The 19016-nt window shown below is 45.5% G+C and overlaps 1 protein-coding gene and 1 pseudogene across 1 annotated transcript; one reads left to right on the forward strand and one right to left on the reverse strand.

Moving 5' to 3' along the window:
- Positions 1-1843: 1843 nt before the first annotated feature.
- On the reverse strand, positions 1844-10783 carry LOC121551370 (annotated as a pseudogene).
- A 1566-nt stretch (positions 10784-12349) lies between these two features.
- On the forward strand, positions 12350-18367 carry LOC121551369 (potassium voltage-gated channel subfamily A member 7-like). Its single transcript, XM_041863988.1, has 3 exons — positions 12350-12607; positions 13069-13847; positions 16397-18367. Exons 2-3 carry the CDS (start codon positions 13128-13130, stop codon positions 17303-17305), a joined length of 1629 nt encoding a protein of 542 aa, XP_041719922.1. The 5' UTR covers positions 12350-12607; positions 13069-13127; the 3' UTR covers positions 17306-18367.
- Positions 18368-19016: the final 649 nt, after the last annotated feature.

The raw sequence follows: 19016 nt of genomic DNA on the forward strand, positions 1-19016 counted from the left end.
TCAGGGCAGGTGTGGTACCGTAATGTCCTAGTGTCCGTGGTGAGTCCAAAGGAGAGGCCCGATAGTGGAGAGCAGGATGGTGGTGGCAGGAGTGAAGCGGAGGCAGGAGTCAGGTTCCAAATATATGGTTGTCTTGACTATGATCTGACGATGAGTGGAAAGTTTGACCGGGTCTTAAAGGCTGAGGTGATTATGGTGAATGAGCTGCAGCTGGAACCCTGACTCCCGCACACCAGACTTCACTCCTGCAATCAAGGACAGACAGAGGGGAGGGGGAGAGCAGAGAGAGAGCTACCTAGCAGCAGTAGGCCTAACAGAAAGAGCAAAATGTCATGCTCTGAGGATCCCATATATCCAGTGGAAACGTCATAAAATACCTGAAGACCTTTCCCTTTGCCATAAACCGTTGTGTCTGTCCGGAGCTCACTGGAGCGGGAAACTGTAATGGCCCGGAATAGGCTAGTTGATTCAATGTTGCTAGTGACAGCTTTGGGCCAGACCTTTATTGGGCCGGACCCAGTTTATTGATTTGATGCAATGTTGCACTTCACTAGTGATAGCTAAAATCAAGACTGATAGAAAGGTTTATGTATTTTTACTTAGTTGACAATGTAAGTTATAGGCCTACAACTACATTGGCCTATAGGTTATCTCTTAGTTCCATGTGCTCATTTCTTTAGCTGCCAATGGCTCATGGTGAATCAATGTGTTCATATGGCAGAGGCTGGTGCTCTCCCATTGGTGGAATTTTAACTTAGATTTTTATCATTTTAATTCCGATTTGACAATGATTTTGAGAAACTAAAACGTTATTATTTAAATGAAACTGTTCCACGAAAATGTGCATATGAAAATCATAACTTGAATTCAGATCGGTAGAAATGGTAGGATAAATTGTAAGCTTCTCCAAACTTGAAACTCAAACTTGAAACTCACGCGCCGCCTAGGAATAGAACGTTGTGAACAGCGCGCACATTTGTTGTAGGCTACTGCATAATTACAAGGGGTGTGTGTGTGTGTGTGAGAGAGAGAGAGAGCGAGAGAGAGAGAGAGAGAGAGAGCGAGAGAGAGAGAGAGAGCGAGCGAGAGAGAGAGAGAGATAACGAGAAGGGGGTTGTAACTAAGATTGTGCCTAATAAAACTGAGCACAAATGGACAGCTATGCGATCCATCGCGGAGAAAAGCGCTCACCTCGATCCAGCACCAGCGGATGGAAAGCGCCACTTGCTGAGCGGCACCCAGCACCGTGTTGCTTGCTAGACTAGTTGGCTAGTACGCCTACGTGTTTGATATGGGCAGCAGCAGAGAATGCCATGTTCCTTATTTGATATCGTTCCCATTCCCTTTACGCCAAGTTTAGAATTGTTAAATTATAGAAAATAGAAGTGAAGAACTATTGCGAGCACTACTCCAGATTACATTTTAGTCATTTAGCAGACGCTCTTATCCAGAGCGACTTACAGTTAGTGAGTGCATACATATTTTCATACTGGCCCCCCGTAGGAATCGAACGCACAACCCTGGCGTCGCAAGCGCCATGCTCTACCAACTGAGCTACACGGAATCACTTGATATCCACCACAATGGGGAAAGACTAGAAGATGGAGAGTGGAGAGGGTCAGACCCGACTTAACTCAAACTGTCTATCCGACAGCAGAGCGTGTCCGACTCCAAACCAACCACACTGAATAGATAACAGCATATCATCATGAGCGCAAAGCTTACTAAACAGAGCTGAGAGCTCTCCATGCAGAATGGGGCCCATATATACATATCCCATATTTTTTTCCCTCTCCCCTACCACAATCCCATTATCATTTATATAAATAATGCAACGGAAAAATAGTTTAATTGTTTTTTATTGCAACAACACAAATTCTTGCAGCTTTACAATCTCACCACCAGGGGGTGCTGTAGCACCCCAAGCACCTCTACATCCCGTGGCTATGGTTAAAACAAGATTATTGGTTCAATAATCTCAAGCAGGATGGCAGTAGAACAGAACAGGTCCTGTTATTGGTCAGGTAGGCACTAGGCCCGGAGTGACAGGCCTGCTCATGGGACCTGGCTCTTGTAGCCATAGTTGAGTTCTGCACCTCCACTAAGCAGCAGGTCTATCCCAGTGCAGAACGTAGCATCAGCAGCCAGGTACAGAGCAGCCAACCCACTCTCAGCTTCTGTCCCCATTCGACCAAGCAGCTGTTGGAGATTAGGAAGAATGTTACAGATAAGGCATCAGGTTCATCAAGATGAGAGATGCAAGTGAAATTAGGAAGTCTCTACCAACCCTCCCTTTTCAATGCATTCTGAAATATGTCATTGTAACAGATCTTATATTTCATCTTATATCTTATCTTGTATGGCTCCTGTCCAGTGAGCACTTGCCTGAGCGTTCTCTCCCTCTTTAATGGTAGCCAAGGTATCTGCAGTCTGTCCAGCCAGCTCCTCCCACAGAGGTGTCATCACATTACCAGGGGAGATGCTAAAAGAGATTACACATTTAGACTGCAGCAAACAGAGCTAGAGATCAGAGAAAAAGTGGAAAAATACAAAAGTATTTTAAAAACAGGACAGACGGAGGGAAAGAGAAAAAAGGAAGTAGAAAATAATAAAAGTTTGTAAAAGGAGACAGATGCCAGTTCTACTCACCAGTTGACTCTCACTTGGTACCGACTCTCATCCACAGCCATGGCTTTTGTCATGGCAATGATCGCCCCCTTGTGGAGGAAAAGAGACACATCAACCCTGTTTGGCCTACTTCTCCAAGCCTGTGGGATAAAGTACTGATGCATACTGTTATCTAGACGTTTAGTTCACCTTTGTGGCTACATATGGTGCTGCATTTTTCTGACCAATGGAGCCCACCAGACTGGACAAGTTAATGATGTTCCCCTGGCGCTGTCGCAGGTGGCATATGTTACGGAGTCTAGTTGATAGGTAATCGACTAGTTGGACTGTTCCCCAGACTCCACGCGTAGGGATTTGTACAAGGCTTAACAAGGCTATTGAACTGAACATTGGTGTCTGTCTTTATTCCTTAATCCAACATATCATACAGAAACATGGTATCAGAAGTGGCTCGGAAAACACACGTTTGTTATTTTTGTAGCTAAATACAGTATAGGCGCAGTTACGTTCCATATGCGAACACAAGCCGTTTCCTACTCACAACACTGATCAACTCGTGTTAGCTGGCTAGCTAGCATCACTACCTACCTCCATGACTGAAGACAAAGAAATCTCCTATTCCATTGCTATGGCAGCGAACATTCCGCCACCAAATCACATGGTTCTCACAGGGGACTGGAATACTAATTGGGACAACTTCAGGGATGAATTCGAGGACTATGCGCTGGCGACCGGTCTACATGAGAAACCCAACGAGGTACAAGCGGCAACTCTGAGGAGTTTAATGGGCAGCGAATGCAGGCATATCTACCGGCACAATCTCACCCTCACGGCACGACAACAGTGTGATGCAAAGGCTATATTGGATGCATTGGGGAATTACTTCAAACCCGCCAGAAACGTAATTTACGAGCGGTTCGTTTGGAAGCTGCAAACAGGAAGAGGGTGAGTCAGTACACAACTTTGTAACCCGTTTGAGAGAGAAATCCGCCACTTGTGAATACGGGGGATTGAAAGATGAACTGATTCGTGACAAAATAGTACTGGGAATTGCAAATGAGAATACGCCGGCGTCTACTGAGAGAGAGAGGCTTAACATTAGTAACTGCCATCGAAATGTGCCGCACTGCTGAAGTCACTGACATGAGAATGAGAGCAATGGAAACGGAAACCCCACGCTCCGACGTTGATACTGTTCACGCTGTTGCTAGGCAGACATTCAGACAAAACCAATCGAGGCAGAGTAATTCACCACGAACGGTGAACACAGAGAGCCCCGTAGCATGTAAATACTGTGGGAATACACACACACGTGGCAAAGAGCACTGCCCGGCCTATGGAAAACCATGCAGAGCTTGTGGAACTAATAATCACTTTGCAAAAGTGTGTCTCAAAAGCAAAAGAAGGGTGAGTGAGGGCAAGATTCACTGTGTTGATGATGTTACTCAATGTTCAGAGCTGAACAGTGAAAGTGACATTTACATGCATGAATCCATTGGGGCTGTACACTCAAGAGGGAAGAAATGGTTTGTGACACTACGATTACACAACAAGCAACAACAATGTCAACTGGATTCGGGTGCTACATGCAACGTAATGAGCTACAAAGACAAAATCAATCTGGCACCTGACACACATCTATTTCCCAGCGATACTAGACTAAAGCTGTACTCAGGAGAACTAATGAGCTCTATGGGCACCTTTGAGACCGAATGTGTTATTCGGGGACGCAAACACAAGCTGGAGTTCGAGATTGTGAAAACCAGTCAAAATCCTCTCCTCTCAGGCTCTACATGCGAACGCCTGGGACTGATGCAGTTCACTGTACCAAATGACCTGCACATTGTGGATCATGTCCAGCATGGACCCCTGTCCAAAGAACAACTACTCAGCAGATATGACGATGTATTCAACATGCCCGTTGAATCAGTGCCTGGGGAGGTACACTTTGAAGTGGATGAGAGCATTACTCCAGTCCAGTGTGCTCCTCGCAATGTGCCCATTGCAATGAAAGTGGCTGTGAAGGCCCAGCTGGACAAGTACGAGGCCGATGGCCACATGACATCTGTGACTGAACCAACTGACTGGATCAGCAATATGGTCATAGTGAAAAAAACCAGAGAAGCTGAGGGTCTGCATCGACCCAAAGCATCTGAACCAAGCACTGAAACGATCCCACTACATCATGCCGACACTAGAGGATGTCCTCTATAAGCTTCCCAAGGCCAGGATTTTCACCTTGGTGGATGCCCGAGATGCATTCCTTCAATGCAAGCTGGACGAAGAAAGCAGCTTCATGACTACCTTCTGGACCCCCTGGGGTCGGAAACGCTGGCTCAAGCTCCCGTTTGGTGTCTCAGTGGCGCCTGAGGTATACCAACGCAAGCAGCACGAGTTACTGGCTGGGCTCAAGGGCATTGAACCCATCGCCGATGATATCCTGATCGTAGGCTGTGGTGAAACAGACGAAGAAGCAGAACGCGACCACGATGTGAAGCTCCTGGCACTGATGGAGCGCTGCCGATCAGTTAAGCTTCGTCTTGGCCTGAAGAAGCTGCAGTTCAAGGTGAAAGACGTCCACTTCCATGGCCACATTCTCTCGGCAAAAGGCCTGAAGCCGGACCCAGACAAGGTCCAAGCGATCCTCGACATGCCAAACCCGTCTGATGCAAAAGGAGTACAGCGTCTCATCGGCTTTGCAAACTATCTTGCAAAGTTCATGCCACACCTATCAGCAGTCTGTGAGCCTCTGCGCCGGTTGCTGGACAAAGACACACCATGGCACTGGCTACCCAAGCACGAGGCCGCAGTGCAGGAGATGAAATCTCTGGCTTCATCCATGCCAGTGTTGCGCTACTACGACGTCACGAAGCCTGTCACAATCCAGAGCGACTCTAGCCAAAGGGGACTTGGATGCTGCCTTATGCAGGAAGGCCAGCCCGTTGCGTTTGCCTCGAGAGCGCTCACCCCCACCGAACAAAACTATGCACAAATTGAGAAAGAGTGCCTCAGCATCGTCTTCTCCTGCCAGCGATTCCATCACTTCTTATATGGTCGAGAGCTGGTCACCGCTGAAACTGACCACAAACCACTCATTGCCATATTCAGTAAACCTCTCCTCAACGCGCCCAAGAGGCTTCAAAGTATGCTCCTGACTCTGCAAAACTACAGCCTGAAGGTCATTTACAAGCCAGGACCTGAGATGTACATCAGCGACACACTGAGCAGGGCAACAGCACAATGTACAGGTAGAGGCACTGCCTATCAGCGGCAGGCCATCTGCTCGCTACAGCAGGAACAACAAGATGTTCAACAGATCAATCAGGCAGACTACTTAAACGTGACAGATCACCGCCTAGCCCAGATCAGGCAACATACTGACAAGGACGAACACCTACAGTCACTGAAGTCCATGGCTCTAGCAGGTTGGCCATATCTGAAAGAGGAGACACCTTTCACAGTGAGAGAATACTGGACCTTTCGAGATGAGATCAGTGTGCAAAATGGCGTCTTGTTCAGAGGTCAGAAGGTCATTATTCCCAAATCACTACGTCCAGAGATGCTTACCCGCATACACTCCAGTCACGTCGGAGGTGACGCATGCTACCGTCAGGCTCGTGAAACATTATACTGGCCAAACATGCAAGCAGAAATTAAAGACTTTGTCAGCAACTGTACCACATGCAACGAGTACGCTCATGAACAGCAAAAGGAAACCATGATGTCACACGAACTGCCCACAAGGGCCTGGCAAATCATCAGCATGGACTTATTCAGCCACAGACAAAAGGACTATCTTCTCCTCGTTGATCATTACTCTGACTTTTGGGAAATTGAACTGCTCCCTGACTTGTCCGCAGAGACGGTCATAAAGCGCTGCAAGGCGCAGTTTGCAAGGCAAGGTCAGCCTGACAAGGTAATCACGGACAATGGCCCACAATTCACTGCACAGTTCAAGCGTTTCGCCTCAGAATGGGAGTTTGACCACGTGACCTCCTCTCCAAGACACCCAAAAGCAAATGGCAAGGCAGAATCAGCTGTCAAGATTGCAAAAAACCTGTTAAGCAGGGCCTTGCGCGACAGCAACGACCCATGGAAAGCGATCTTACAGTGGAGGAACACACCCACCGAAAACATGGACAGCAGCCCAGCACAACGCCTTCTGTCCAGACGTCTGAAGACTACTATCCCCGTAGCTAACAAGCTACTTGAGCCCTGCGTCATGGTTGGCGTCACAGACAAACTGCGTCACAGAAAGCAGCTCGCTAAGTGCTTCTACGACCGGACTGCTCGAGACCTACCAGAGCTGGAGGTGGGTGAAACTATAAGGATGAAACCGCTGCCGGGAGACCACACAGGACTTTGGAGGCTGGGCACATGCCTACAGAGAGTTGCACCACGTTCTTACCTGGTGGATGTTGGTGGCTCCCTCTATCGTCGCAATCGGGTGGATCTGCGCGTAGCAGAGCAGACAATCCAGAACATGCCATACACTCACTTAGATGAGCTGGATCACAGTCCAGGCCTAAGGGTAAGGGGTGCAGAATTGAGACATGAGCCAACTGAAGGTGAAGCTTCTACCCCACCAAACTCTCCAGCTCGTGGCCCTAATCCTACCCCTGTCAGAGCCAATACTTACTCACGGGTGGGTCGGCTGTGCAAGCCACCGGACAGGCTTACTCTGTAAGCAAGAGACTTAACTTGTTGTCTGTTAATTTAAAAAAAAATATTTCAAAAAATAAAATAAAATAAAAAAAATAAAATAAAAAAGGAAGATGACAGCTGAAGTAAAAAGAAAATGTCATGCTTTTCAATTGTTATGACTTGACTGTTAAGAACGCAATGTTATGCCGTTATGTTTGCACTTTCTATTGAAAAGGATGATGTTACGGAGTCTAGTTGATAGGTAATCGACTAGTTGGACTGTTCCCCAGACTCCACGCGTAGGGATTTGTACAAGGCTTAACAAGGCTATTGAACTGAACATTGGTGTCTGTCTTTATTCCTTAATCCAACATATCATACAGAAACAGCATACTGAGGAGGGGAGAGAGGTGAGGAGATCCCGTGATGAAACAAAACATATTATAAGCCATATAATAACACTTTATTAAGGCTCATACATGCTTATAACAAGTAATAAAGCATTATACCTGAAGGCTTTCAGTAAAGTCAATATAATGAGTGAATGATTTACTTTGGAGGCCAGGAAGTAACTAATGAGGTTAAGATTCAAAAGATCTCTGAACTCATCTGCAGTAGTGTCATCTGTGGGTTTATGAGGTGGGTCTGAGAGGGGATGAAAGAGAGGGAACTCAATTAATACAGCATAAACACTATCCAAATGGCTATGGAGTATGGGAATTGTGTGGTCCTCTGTAGCTCAGCTGGTAGAGCACGGCACTTGTAACGCCAAGGTAGTGGGTTCAATCCCCGGGACCACCCATACACAAAAATGTATGCATGCATGACTGTAAGTCGCTTTGGATAAAAGCGTCTGCTAAATGGTATATTATTATTAGAAGAGGGGGAAAAAAACATACATTTCATATACACAAAAAAGTGTTAAGTGGTTCAAAATCCACCTCCAGGAACTTATGCAGGTCTTAAAAAACGATGAAAACCAGTATAGCATTAAAAATACATCTGCGTTGCGGCTTGCCCCTTTGTCAGGATGTGATCGGTTTGATGGTGCAAGCTGCAACGCATATACACTGAGTGTACAGACCAGGTAAATACAAGTCCCCTGTAGCTCAGTTGGTAGAGCATGGCGCTTGCAACGCCAGGGTTGTGGGTTCGTTTCCCACGGGGGGCCAGTATGAAAATGTCTGCACTCACTAACTGTAAGTCGCTCTGGATAAGAGCGTCTGCTAAATGACGTAAATGTAAATACAGGTGAAAACTATGATCCCTTATTGATGTCACTTGTTAAATCTCCTTCAATCAGTGTGGATGAGACAGGTTAAAGAAGGACTTTTAAGCCCTGAGACATGGATTGTGTATGTGTGCCATTCAGAGGGTGAATGGGCAAGACAAAAGATGTAAGTGCCTTTGAACGGGGTATGGTAGTAGGTGCCAGGCGCACCGGTTTGTGTCAAGAACTGCAATGCTGCTGGGTTTTTCACCCTAAACAGTTTCCCGTGTGTATCAAGAATGGTACACCACCCAAAGGACATCCAGCCAACTTTGGGAAGCATTGGAGTCAACATGGACCAGCATTCCTGTGGAACGCTTTCGACACCTTGTAGAGTCCAGGCTGTTCTGAGGGCAAATGGGGGGGTGCAACTCAATATTAGGAAGGTGTTCTTAATGTTTTGTTCACTCAGTGTATGTGTTTTTAATGCTTGAATATGCCTGTTTAAATAACGGCTTGCCTTTTTAAGTGCCTGGACGTGGATTAGTATACCACCTATCACCTGATTTGTGGATATAGAATTTCCTTTCTTTCTTTCCTTAACAACATCAGTTCTCGTACAAAATTATAGCAGATACTCACGCCACCCAGCATTGTTGACCAGACAGTCTATTTTACCATAATGCTCCACTGTCACTGCAATCAACCTCTGCAGAGAGAATATCATACGTTGAGTTGACTGCACTCCGTCATTGACCACCACACTGTTGTAAGACATTTATAATTGCTATCTCCAGGTATGTGTACCTATGATCCCATTACCTATGTACCTACCTAACTTGCTACATAGAGCCTAAGCTGAAAAACCAGCTTGACACACCACTAAAATAACATACAAGCATACCCACGTCCCTCAGTCAAACACACAAAACAGGTTATAGCAATGTCACTATGATGATTGATGATTGGACGGGAGGCAAGCATAAAAAACATGGGAGGAAACCAGGGCACAGGAAACAAAGAGAGCTTCAAATAATGACCGACTGGGCCTTTAATAGTGATTTCTAAGCAGTTTATAAGCAGACCTTCAAATGAGGGACAAGGGGCTTGCTAGAGCTGTGAGTAAACTCAGTGGAGAAGAGTCCTTTCGCAGGCAGAGATAATCCAACAAAGACTAAAGATAGGTGGAGTGTAGATTACAATGCAAAACGTAATAGTAAGCGTTCTGATAAACCACAGGTCATGTGATCCATTGAGGAATGAGGATATAAACTCTGTTGAAATGGTGTGCATATGAGTGATAATTTGACTCTCATTTCACTGCTCTATAAGATCAATCATTGCCCAGAAGCCCTACCTTGATGTCCTCCTCTTTGGAGATGTCACAAGGGACAAATGTGCATGACCCTGGCCCTGCCCTGTTCAGCTCGGCCTCTAGAGCCTGTCCTTCTGCCACTATAAAAAAAAAAAAAGGAAATTCAAAAAAATAAGAATACAGTAAACTTATGAATATGCAATGTAAAGATGATGTAGAAAGGGATTTTATTATGATTAATAAAGTCTCCAACAATGGATTACTGATGAATGAAGATTCTGAGACACATTATTGATACCTGTGTGGTGATTCTGATGGTTTCTCGTAACTGATGGCTTCTACAGTTGTGGCTAGATGGAGCAGCATAAAGAAGTTACTTTATGTAGCGGGTTAGGATAACTAATGCAGCAGCTTAGGATAATTAACGTAGCAGGTTAGGATAATTAAAGTAGCAGGCTATGATAATTAACGTAGCAGGTTAGGAGAAAAGGGTTAGGCTTAGCTACAATACTACAGTTGTCACCGACGCAACTCGAACATGCAACTTTTGGTACATAGCTGTACTCCATCTAGCCACAACCGTAGAAGCCACCAGTTCCACCACACCTGAAAAGGTATACTTTAATCTGAGCAAAAAAAATCTAAGAAATGTGCAGACACTCACCCCCTCTTGCACAGAAGACAACTTTGGCTCCATTCTCCACTGAGAAAAAAACAACAGAATAGCAAATTATTGTTGCACCAGTACCTCACTCTGCTCAAATCCCAACAAACTAACTTCAAAAAGCAACTTTGATTCTTACCAAATACTTTGACAATCCCTCTACCAATCCCTTTAGACCCGCCGGTCACAATGACAACTTTTCGCCGTAACGCAATGTACTGCCTGACTTGTTCACTAGAGCCACTGAGTCTCGGGTGATGATTTCACTGATGATACTTTCGCAAAGAACCGCCACTACCTGATTGATTGTGTTAGTCGAATGCCACAAACAAAGTTACTTGCCCTCTTTCCAAGCTACACTTTTTTATTATATTTCTTTACATGTATCCATGCAGTAAAATATATAATTGTATCCCTCCCGTTGTCTTTTTGTCTTTTACATGTCTACGTTTACTTTCTCTTCATCCTCCAAGTTCCTCAAAAATCATGGGGTTTGTTGTCGTCTGTGAAGACTGGCGAGCGGCTTTGTGGGACTTGTAGTTTAAGCTCCTTGCAAATTCTAATGCACATTCTGGTGCTGCAACCTGCTGTGTCAACATGCATACCGGTATCTCAGTCTATGTATGAGGCATTTTCTGAAATGGAAAAAATAAGCAATTACATTCATCAATCAACCAAGAAGTAAATGGGATGGTTTTTGCAATTGTTTAATTAATATATATATTTTTTAAATACTTTAAATGCTTTAATGCTCACTTTCCTGTAGAATACACCTAATATCAGTGTTATAACTGTTATACATTTTAATTGGGATGTTTTTCCTAATTTGGCACATTTCTCTAAATAGTTAACTCAACCATCAACTCTTATTTTACATTTGAGTCATTTAGCAGACGCTCTTATCCATAGCAACTTACCGGAACAATTAGGGTTAAGTGCCTTGCTCAAGGGCACATCAACACATTTTTTACCTAGTCGACTAGGGGATTCGAACCAGCGAAGTTTCGGTTACTGGCCCAACGCTCTTAACGGCTAGGCTACCTACCGCCCCATGTAACTTTTTTCTAGCTCAGAAATAATGCTGTTGACATCTTACCTGTTGTTGTCACTATATGTCACTTTCATTTTTGTTGACACCACACCTGTGAGTCATTACCTGTCTGACATGTCTGCACCATACCCTATACTAAACCATACACTAAGCCAACTGAATAAAGGTTTCCGAAAGGATAATCACAAAAGGAGTGTCTTGGCTTTTTGTTGAAGGCTTTCAGTTTTACTGTTTGTTCTCATAACATGTATTAACATGTTTGTAAATGTGACTAGGGCCGTACATTTTTCCTGGCCACACCTCACCAGGAAATACATTGGCTCTGCTATATAACTTGTTTAGGGCCCAGAGTGTTTCCTGGCAAGGTTACATGGTCAGAAAAACACAGGGCCCTAGTCAGGAGCAATATAAATACTAAAGCCAGAATGGAACGCCAGAATATATTCTCACTGGGATTTCATGGGTGTTCATTTGGGTCTCGTGAGTACATTAGTACATGTGTTGAGGGTGGTGTGTGTGTGTGTTTGTGTGTGTGTGTGTGTTTATGACAGGGAGAGAGGAAGAATTTAAGACTTTAATAGAGGGGCAGGGGGCTGACATTTGGGGTTGGGGGTATGAGGAGGACGCTGTTCTGAGGTTGGAGAGAGAAGGCTGTGGATTGAATTTCGACCTGACAGCATTCTCCAGAGAACTAGTGGGCATGAGAGAGAGTAAAGGGGAGAGACTGAAGACCATGACCTACAAACAAGCTTAACTATCTTCACTTCACCCAGGGTTGGGAATCAGCAGACGGATTAACACTACCCCTGAAGGAGCCATGGTGCCCCCATATTCCCTTCCCTTCCCCCCCAGACCTGACACAGCTAGGGAGCTGGGAGATAGAGACTTACGGAGAGATCAAACAGGGGATAGACAGACAGAGAGACGGCCAGAGGGAGGGCCGGACAGACAGACAGCCAGACAGAGAGACGGCCAGAGGGAGGGCCAGACAGACAGACAGACAGACATACACCCCGTGGTGGAGGTGCAGTAGCGGAGGCACCGTGATTCTCTTGAGTAATTAGTCTCTATCAACAGTAGCTGACTGACAGAGGGGTAAGTGGGACAGTGCAGGCTGCTTCTCGTAAATAACACCAACAATATGGTTCTTACTTCACAGCAGCATGCTTGGGCATGGCTTGTAACTAGGATGTTTATGAGTAAGACTCTGTGTTATTCTAATAATGGCTGTGTTTACTTTAAAGACTAACCTTCTGATGAAAAAATAGTCATTCTGACCGAACATAAAGGTTAAAGGTTCTGATTGAAATAACACCTGTCTAGTCATGCTTTTATTTGTTATTCTGTACTGTAGTTGTAAAATGTGTCTTGCATATTTGCGGGTGAATTGGCGTAAATTACTTAGCATGTTACATTTCTGTTAAATAATTATGAGTATTAAAATTGCCAATAATGTGAGATGTTTCTCCTTCTACTTTTTTATCTGCCTTTTTCTTCTGCAGTACCTGATATGTCTCTTGATAACTTGAGCAACTTTGTGCATTTCTCTCCTCTAGAGAGAGGGACAAACTGTCCACACAAATAACTAAATAGAAGTAGAACGACAGACCAAGGAATGGAGAACCATGACAAGGGAGGAGGTGAAGGAGGAGGAGAAGGAGACAAGAAACATCTCCCAGAGGAGGTGAGCGAGAGCGACAAGCGGACCAAGGACCAGCGCAACAAGGCAGAGAAGGGAGAGAAGGAGACGGAGAACGACGGCAGTGAAAAGGAGAGTGTTGAGGGGAAGAGGGAAAGCTGTCGTCACTCAGGCTCCCTGTGGAGGGGGGGCTGGGCTCTGACGGAGCGGCTAGCCATCAACGTGTCGGGGATGCGCTACGAGACACAGCTCCGCACTCTGGCCCAGTTCCCTGACTCCCTCCTGGGGGATCCCCACCGCAGAATTCGCTACTTTGACCCACTGCGCAATGAGCTGTTCCTGGACCGGAACCGGAACTGCTTCGATGCCATCCTCTACTTCTACCAGTCTGGCGGGCGGCTGCGGCGGCCTGCCAACGTGCCCCTGGATGTTTTCTTGGATGAGCTGCGCTTCTATGAGCTTAGTGAGGAGATCATGGAACGCTTCAAGGAGGACGAGGGCTTCCCCAAGGAGGAGGTGCCTGCGCTGCCTGAGAACGAGATGCAGAGGAAGGTTTGGATGCTTTTTGAGCACCCAGAATCCTCCTCGGGCGCACGCATCATCGCCATCATCAGCGTCATGGTCATTGTGGTGTCCATCGCCATCTTCTGCCTGGAGACGCTGCCTGACTTCAGGAACGAGAAGGAGCTCAGAGAGGTGAGAGGGGGCCGTTGTGGGGCCAGGGCCCTGAGGGCCACACAGAAATAACATACAGGAGAGAGAGAGAATGAGAGAGAAACAGAGAAGACAAGAGAATGGTAGAAAAGGAAACGAACAAAGGGACCAGGAGAAAGGGGAAGCTGAGGGATAAAGCACAGATAGAGGAAGGAGAGGAATGAAGAGAGGATGAAAGAGGAAGGAATGCATCTTGACAGGGTGCTAAGAGAACAGAGGTTAGCACATTGGGAGACTGATGATGGGGTGATTGTCAACAGTTAGTGAAGGATAACAATTTGTGAAGGATGACAGTTAGTGAAGGATGACAATTAGTGAAGGATGACAGTAAAGGATGACAGTTAGTGAAGGATGACAGTTGGTGAAAGTCAATGACAGATGTCACCCTGTGGAACATAAACGCTACATGTGTGACCACACAGGCCCCTTACAGGATTAAACACAACATGCGACACCCACACACACACACACACACACACACACACACACACACACACACACACACACACACACACACACACACACACACGGGACAGAGACACGGGTTAGAGACACATGGAAAGGAGATGTGGAAGAGATAGTGGGAGAAGGAGAGAGGCGGCGGGTTATTGCTGAGATTATTTTAGTCATGTCGTTAAATCTGACACACTTAGATTGAGGGAAAAGAATGGGAAGAGTGGGGGGTGAGGAGAGGGGGAATGAAAGTACGGTGGGAAAACAAGAGAAATAGGTTGGAGGAGAGAGAGAATCAGAGTTAGGGAATTAGTGAAAGAGGGAGATTGCAGGTAAGAGCGAGAGAGAAAAAGGGATGGAACAGAGAGAGATGAGGGGCAGGAAGGGAGGGGTAAAGATGGACTGCACAAAGAACATTATGCTTTACTGAAGGTATCTCCAGAACACTGTCCATCTGTGTCTCACATTGACCGGTGCTCCAGGATCACTGCCAAGACAACTCTGTACGGGAATTGATGGAGTGGATAAGAACATATAAACTGAGAGAGAGAGTGAGAAAGAGAGAGAGAGAGAATAAGTGAAGGTGGAGTGCAAAGGAGGAGAGAGGAGAGGAGCGTGTCTCACGTTACTCCTTAGAGATCTAAAGGAGCTATATATAGCGTAAGGACAACCCTAAGAGCACATCAACACGTAAACACTGGTTCCTATTAATAAACACATTGACTCATACCCACTGAAAGAGGCATGGAAAGAGTAGTACAGAACACCTATTTGATGACTAGCACAAAATGAAATGAACCCCACACGCCTCGTGGCTTACCGACAAGGTTGGCTTAGCTGCCTTTGGATTTTGAGGGATCATGCAATAGCACAGAACACAAGGTACACGGTGGGTCTTACCGAAGCGCATATGCACACACCCGACCTCTCACACACACTCAGTCACACACACTCACACACACTCACATGATCAGAACATCTGACATAAGACACCCAGTGCTGTGTAGAGCCTGAAAATGGCAACATAGTTGAAGCAACTGAAAATAAATAATTGTCTTTTACAAGACGATCACCTCCCGCTGCAAAGGTAGCTCTAGCTCAGTGCATACAGTATTGAAAGACATGCATGTATGGTTCTGTGACCATTTGGAATGAGCGTCTAGTTGTTATACCTTCCTTATTGGGTGACAAAGAGTGAGAATGTCTGTTGGGGCAGTGTGATCATGGCTTTTGAACCTTATAAAGGTGAGGAGAAACTGAACTAAAGTGGGTGACAGATGTGAGGGCAAATGTCACTCTGTCATTTCAGTTGATAAAAGCATTCCAGGCCTCTACATAAAGACTAACATATGCAGTATATGCACAAACAAACAACTGCTATATATGTACCTCACACAGGCACTCTCACGCACGCACACGGACACGCTCTAACACACAAAAAGGGTATCATAGATTATTGCTTCACTATAGTTATATCATAGGCAATAAAAAGTCAGAGCCATTTGATTCCAATCCGTCTCACGGCTGGACATGCCATAAAACCTAAAGTTGACTGCCTTACTTTGAACCCCAAGACTGCTTCTTAGAAAACATTGTCAGGATGAAATGAAGTGTCAGATTCCTCGGTCAGTCCAGACGCTGTGCTGTAACATTAGCCTTTGTCACATGCAGTCATGCACTATAATGTTTTTCTTCTATTTAAACATAGAGAAACACATTTGTATCAAAGTCTGCAGAAAGAAAGAGAGAGAGTGCGATTGCACAAGTGAAGTTATGTTAACACAGTATTACAGTTCTCACAGTCTTAATCAGACCGTGATGACAGATGCATTTTCCACATGTGCTGATTAAAGACTTTGACACCTTTAAAATAATCAGCTCTCCTCCCTCTCTCCTCCCTCTCCTGTTTACTGTAGTCATCAGGGTTCTCCCCGACCTCTGTCTAACCTTCATTACCTTGTTTGTTATCTCTTGTCTAAACCACGGTCTATCCCCCTTCACTGTTCTACCTCCCCCTCAATCTCTCCTGCTTAATTTCTAACACCACTCACTTTCCCTCTCTCCCTCTCTCCCTACAGAAATTCACCTACCAGCCCCATCCTACCCTCCCCAACGTCACCATCCTGGTCCCTCCCACTGGCAGTGCTTTCCATGACCCCTTCTTCCAGGTGGAGACCATATGTATCTGCTGGTTCTCCTTTGAGCTCATTATGCGCTTAGCCAGCTCCCCCAGTAAGCTCCACTTCTTCAAGGATGTGATGAACACTATCGACTTCCTCGCCATCATCCCCTACTTCGTCACTCTGGGCACAGAGCTGGCCAGGGACAAAACCTCCAACAAGGACCCGGGCATGTCTTTGGCCATCATCAGGGTCATTAGGCTAGTCAGGGTGTTCAGGATCTTCAAGCTGTCGCGTCACTCCAAGGGCCTGCAGATCCTGGGCCAGACTCTGAAGGCCAGCCTGAGAGAGCTGGCCCTGCTCATCTTCTTCCTCTTCATCGGAGTCATCCTCTTCTCCAGCGCCGTCTACTTCGCTGAGGTGGACAGCCCCGACACAGTGTTCACCAGCATCCCCGAGGCCTTCTGGTGGGCTGTGGTCTCCATGACGACAGTGGGCTACGGGGACATGTACCCTACGACTCTGGGGGGCAAGCTGGTGGGCTCCATGTGTGCCATCGCTGGCGTGCTCACCATCTCACTGCCAGTCCCCGTCATTGTGTCCAACTTCAGCTACTTCTACCACCGAGAGACGGAGTGTCTCGAGAAAATCAGTGAGTACACCCACATCAGTACCTCTCTCTGGGAGGGTGAGGACGAGGAGGGGGACGAGGGGGAGGGAGATTACACTCCCCTGTATGTGGGTGATTGCAGGGGAATCTGTAACCCCCTCAATGGGACACTGCTGTCAGGACTGTGTGCAGGGCAGGACGGGGAGGAGAATAAAGGCAACGTGTACCTCAGGGAACCCCTGGTCACTCAGGTGTGAGACAGGATGGATGGATAGACAGAGGATCTGCTGAATACAACCCTGGTACACTGCCTCTAAGTTAAATAGAGAGAAAGAAAAAGGAGGATGTCAAAGTAAAGGAGAAAAAAATAAACTATATTACACAAGAACTTACTTGCACGCTTGCACCGTCAATGGCTTACACTGTTTACTACAAACAGAACTGATGAGACCATGGCAGAGATATTCAAGTCACACACAGTGTTCAAAGACCGACAGCTTGGACATCACTTTTATAAAGATTGCTTTTTGCTAATGTCACTGAGATACGAGTATGATGCCATCATATTGACAATAAAAACAGCTGAATGTATATTTATTTATTATATATTTACCAGATTGTAATAATTGTCTATACAGTACATAAAATTATAGCAATTGTAAATGTTGGTGTTTTTAAGACATGAGTGAATTGCAGTGCCATTTTATTCATTATTGTGTGCTAGCTAGCTAGATGCACAGGGCCGTTTTGAATGTGTAGAGGGGTTGACTAAGGGCGTTTTCACACTTGGTCCCTTTCAGACAAGTTTTGTGAACCCAGTGCAGTTAGCTAATTTTTTTGTGCAGTGTAAACACTCCCAAAGGAACTCAGACCCCCTCAGAAGAGCCCCCTAAGCGAACCGAACTGAGACCATCTCGAGAGGTGGTCTGAGTTCAGTTCGCTTGAATTCCGAGGTTCGGTTCCCTTTTTTAAGGCAATGTGAACACAAAGCTCCCCAGGTTCGCTTGTCATTATTCCTGCATGACACACTAGACTACTGCAACATTAGTTCCCCTGCCATAACCCCTCACATTGGTGCGACAAAAGAGAGAAGAGGATGTGCAGGTTTGTGGAAAAAAACGTGATGTTTGTCGATATTGATTAGCGAATGTCAAGAATCCACAGACATTTTTAGTTTTTAGTTCAGATTATTTGTTTGCCATATGTGATCTATTGGCTAAAATAGCTTCATAAACTGTTTATTCAATTGTGGGGTTTGAATAGTGTGAGAAGAAAACAACATATTTGGTGAGAATCACAACATAGGGTCCAAAATCAATTCTAGCTCTTAAAGGGGCAGTAGCCTACATTGGGTGTACAATTTTCAATTACAGCATTATTTAATCTGCAGTTATTCTTCTGCTATTTATTCTGTTACCAATAATATTTACATGCTAATAGTGTCTTCTGATTAAAATGATTATGTCTCCCCTTTTCTTAAACTAAATGCAGTCTATTAGCTTTCAAAATGTAAGTAGGTATATCTAGCTGTCCGATAACACGTTCTGATGGAATGGCTTGTCCTGCACTCTGTAAAAACCCAGAGTGCATTGAGTGAATATTGGAAAAAGATCTTGATTCCTTTCTAAACATGGCAATGTCAATGCAAAGAGGACTCGGACCACAAAATAGGTGAAGTGAACTGACAAAATAGTTGAGTCCTCATTCAAAGATCAGTTCTTTAAAAGAGGACTATATGTAAAAACACCCTGAATGCCCTGATGGGACTGGGCACCTGTCTATGAAAGCTATGGCAGAAATGGTCTGCAGTAATATTGTGTTGACATGGAACACAAAGAGATCAACATGGGGGCTGTGGTGCAGACAGAGAGCAGCCCTACGTGTTGGTCCTGGGCCAGTGGAGAGTTTTCAGCGTGTAATGGAGACAGCTAGGCTGGGCGGCAGGGAAATCTGATTCTGGACCTTATG

The sequence above is a fragment of the Coregonus clupeaformis genome, unplaced genomic scaffold (assembly GCF_020615455.1).
Source record: "Coregonus clupeaformis isolate EN_2021a unplaced genomic scaffold, ASM2061545v1 scaf0112, whole genome shotgun sequence".
NCBI classification, from domain to species: Eukaryota; Metazoa; Chordata; class Actinopteri; order Salmoniformes; family Salmonidae; genus Coregonus; species Coregonus clupeaformis.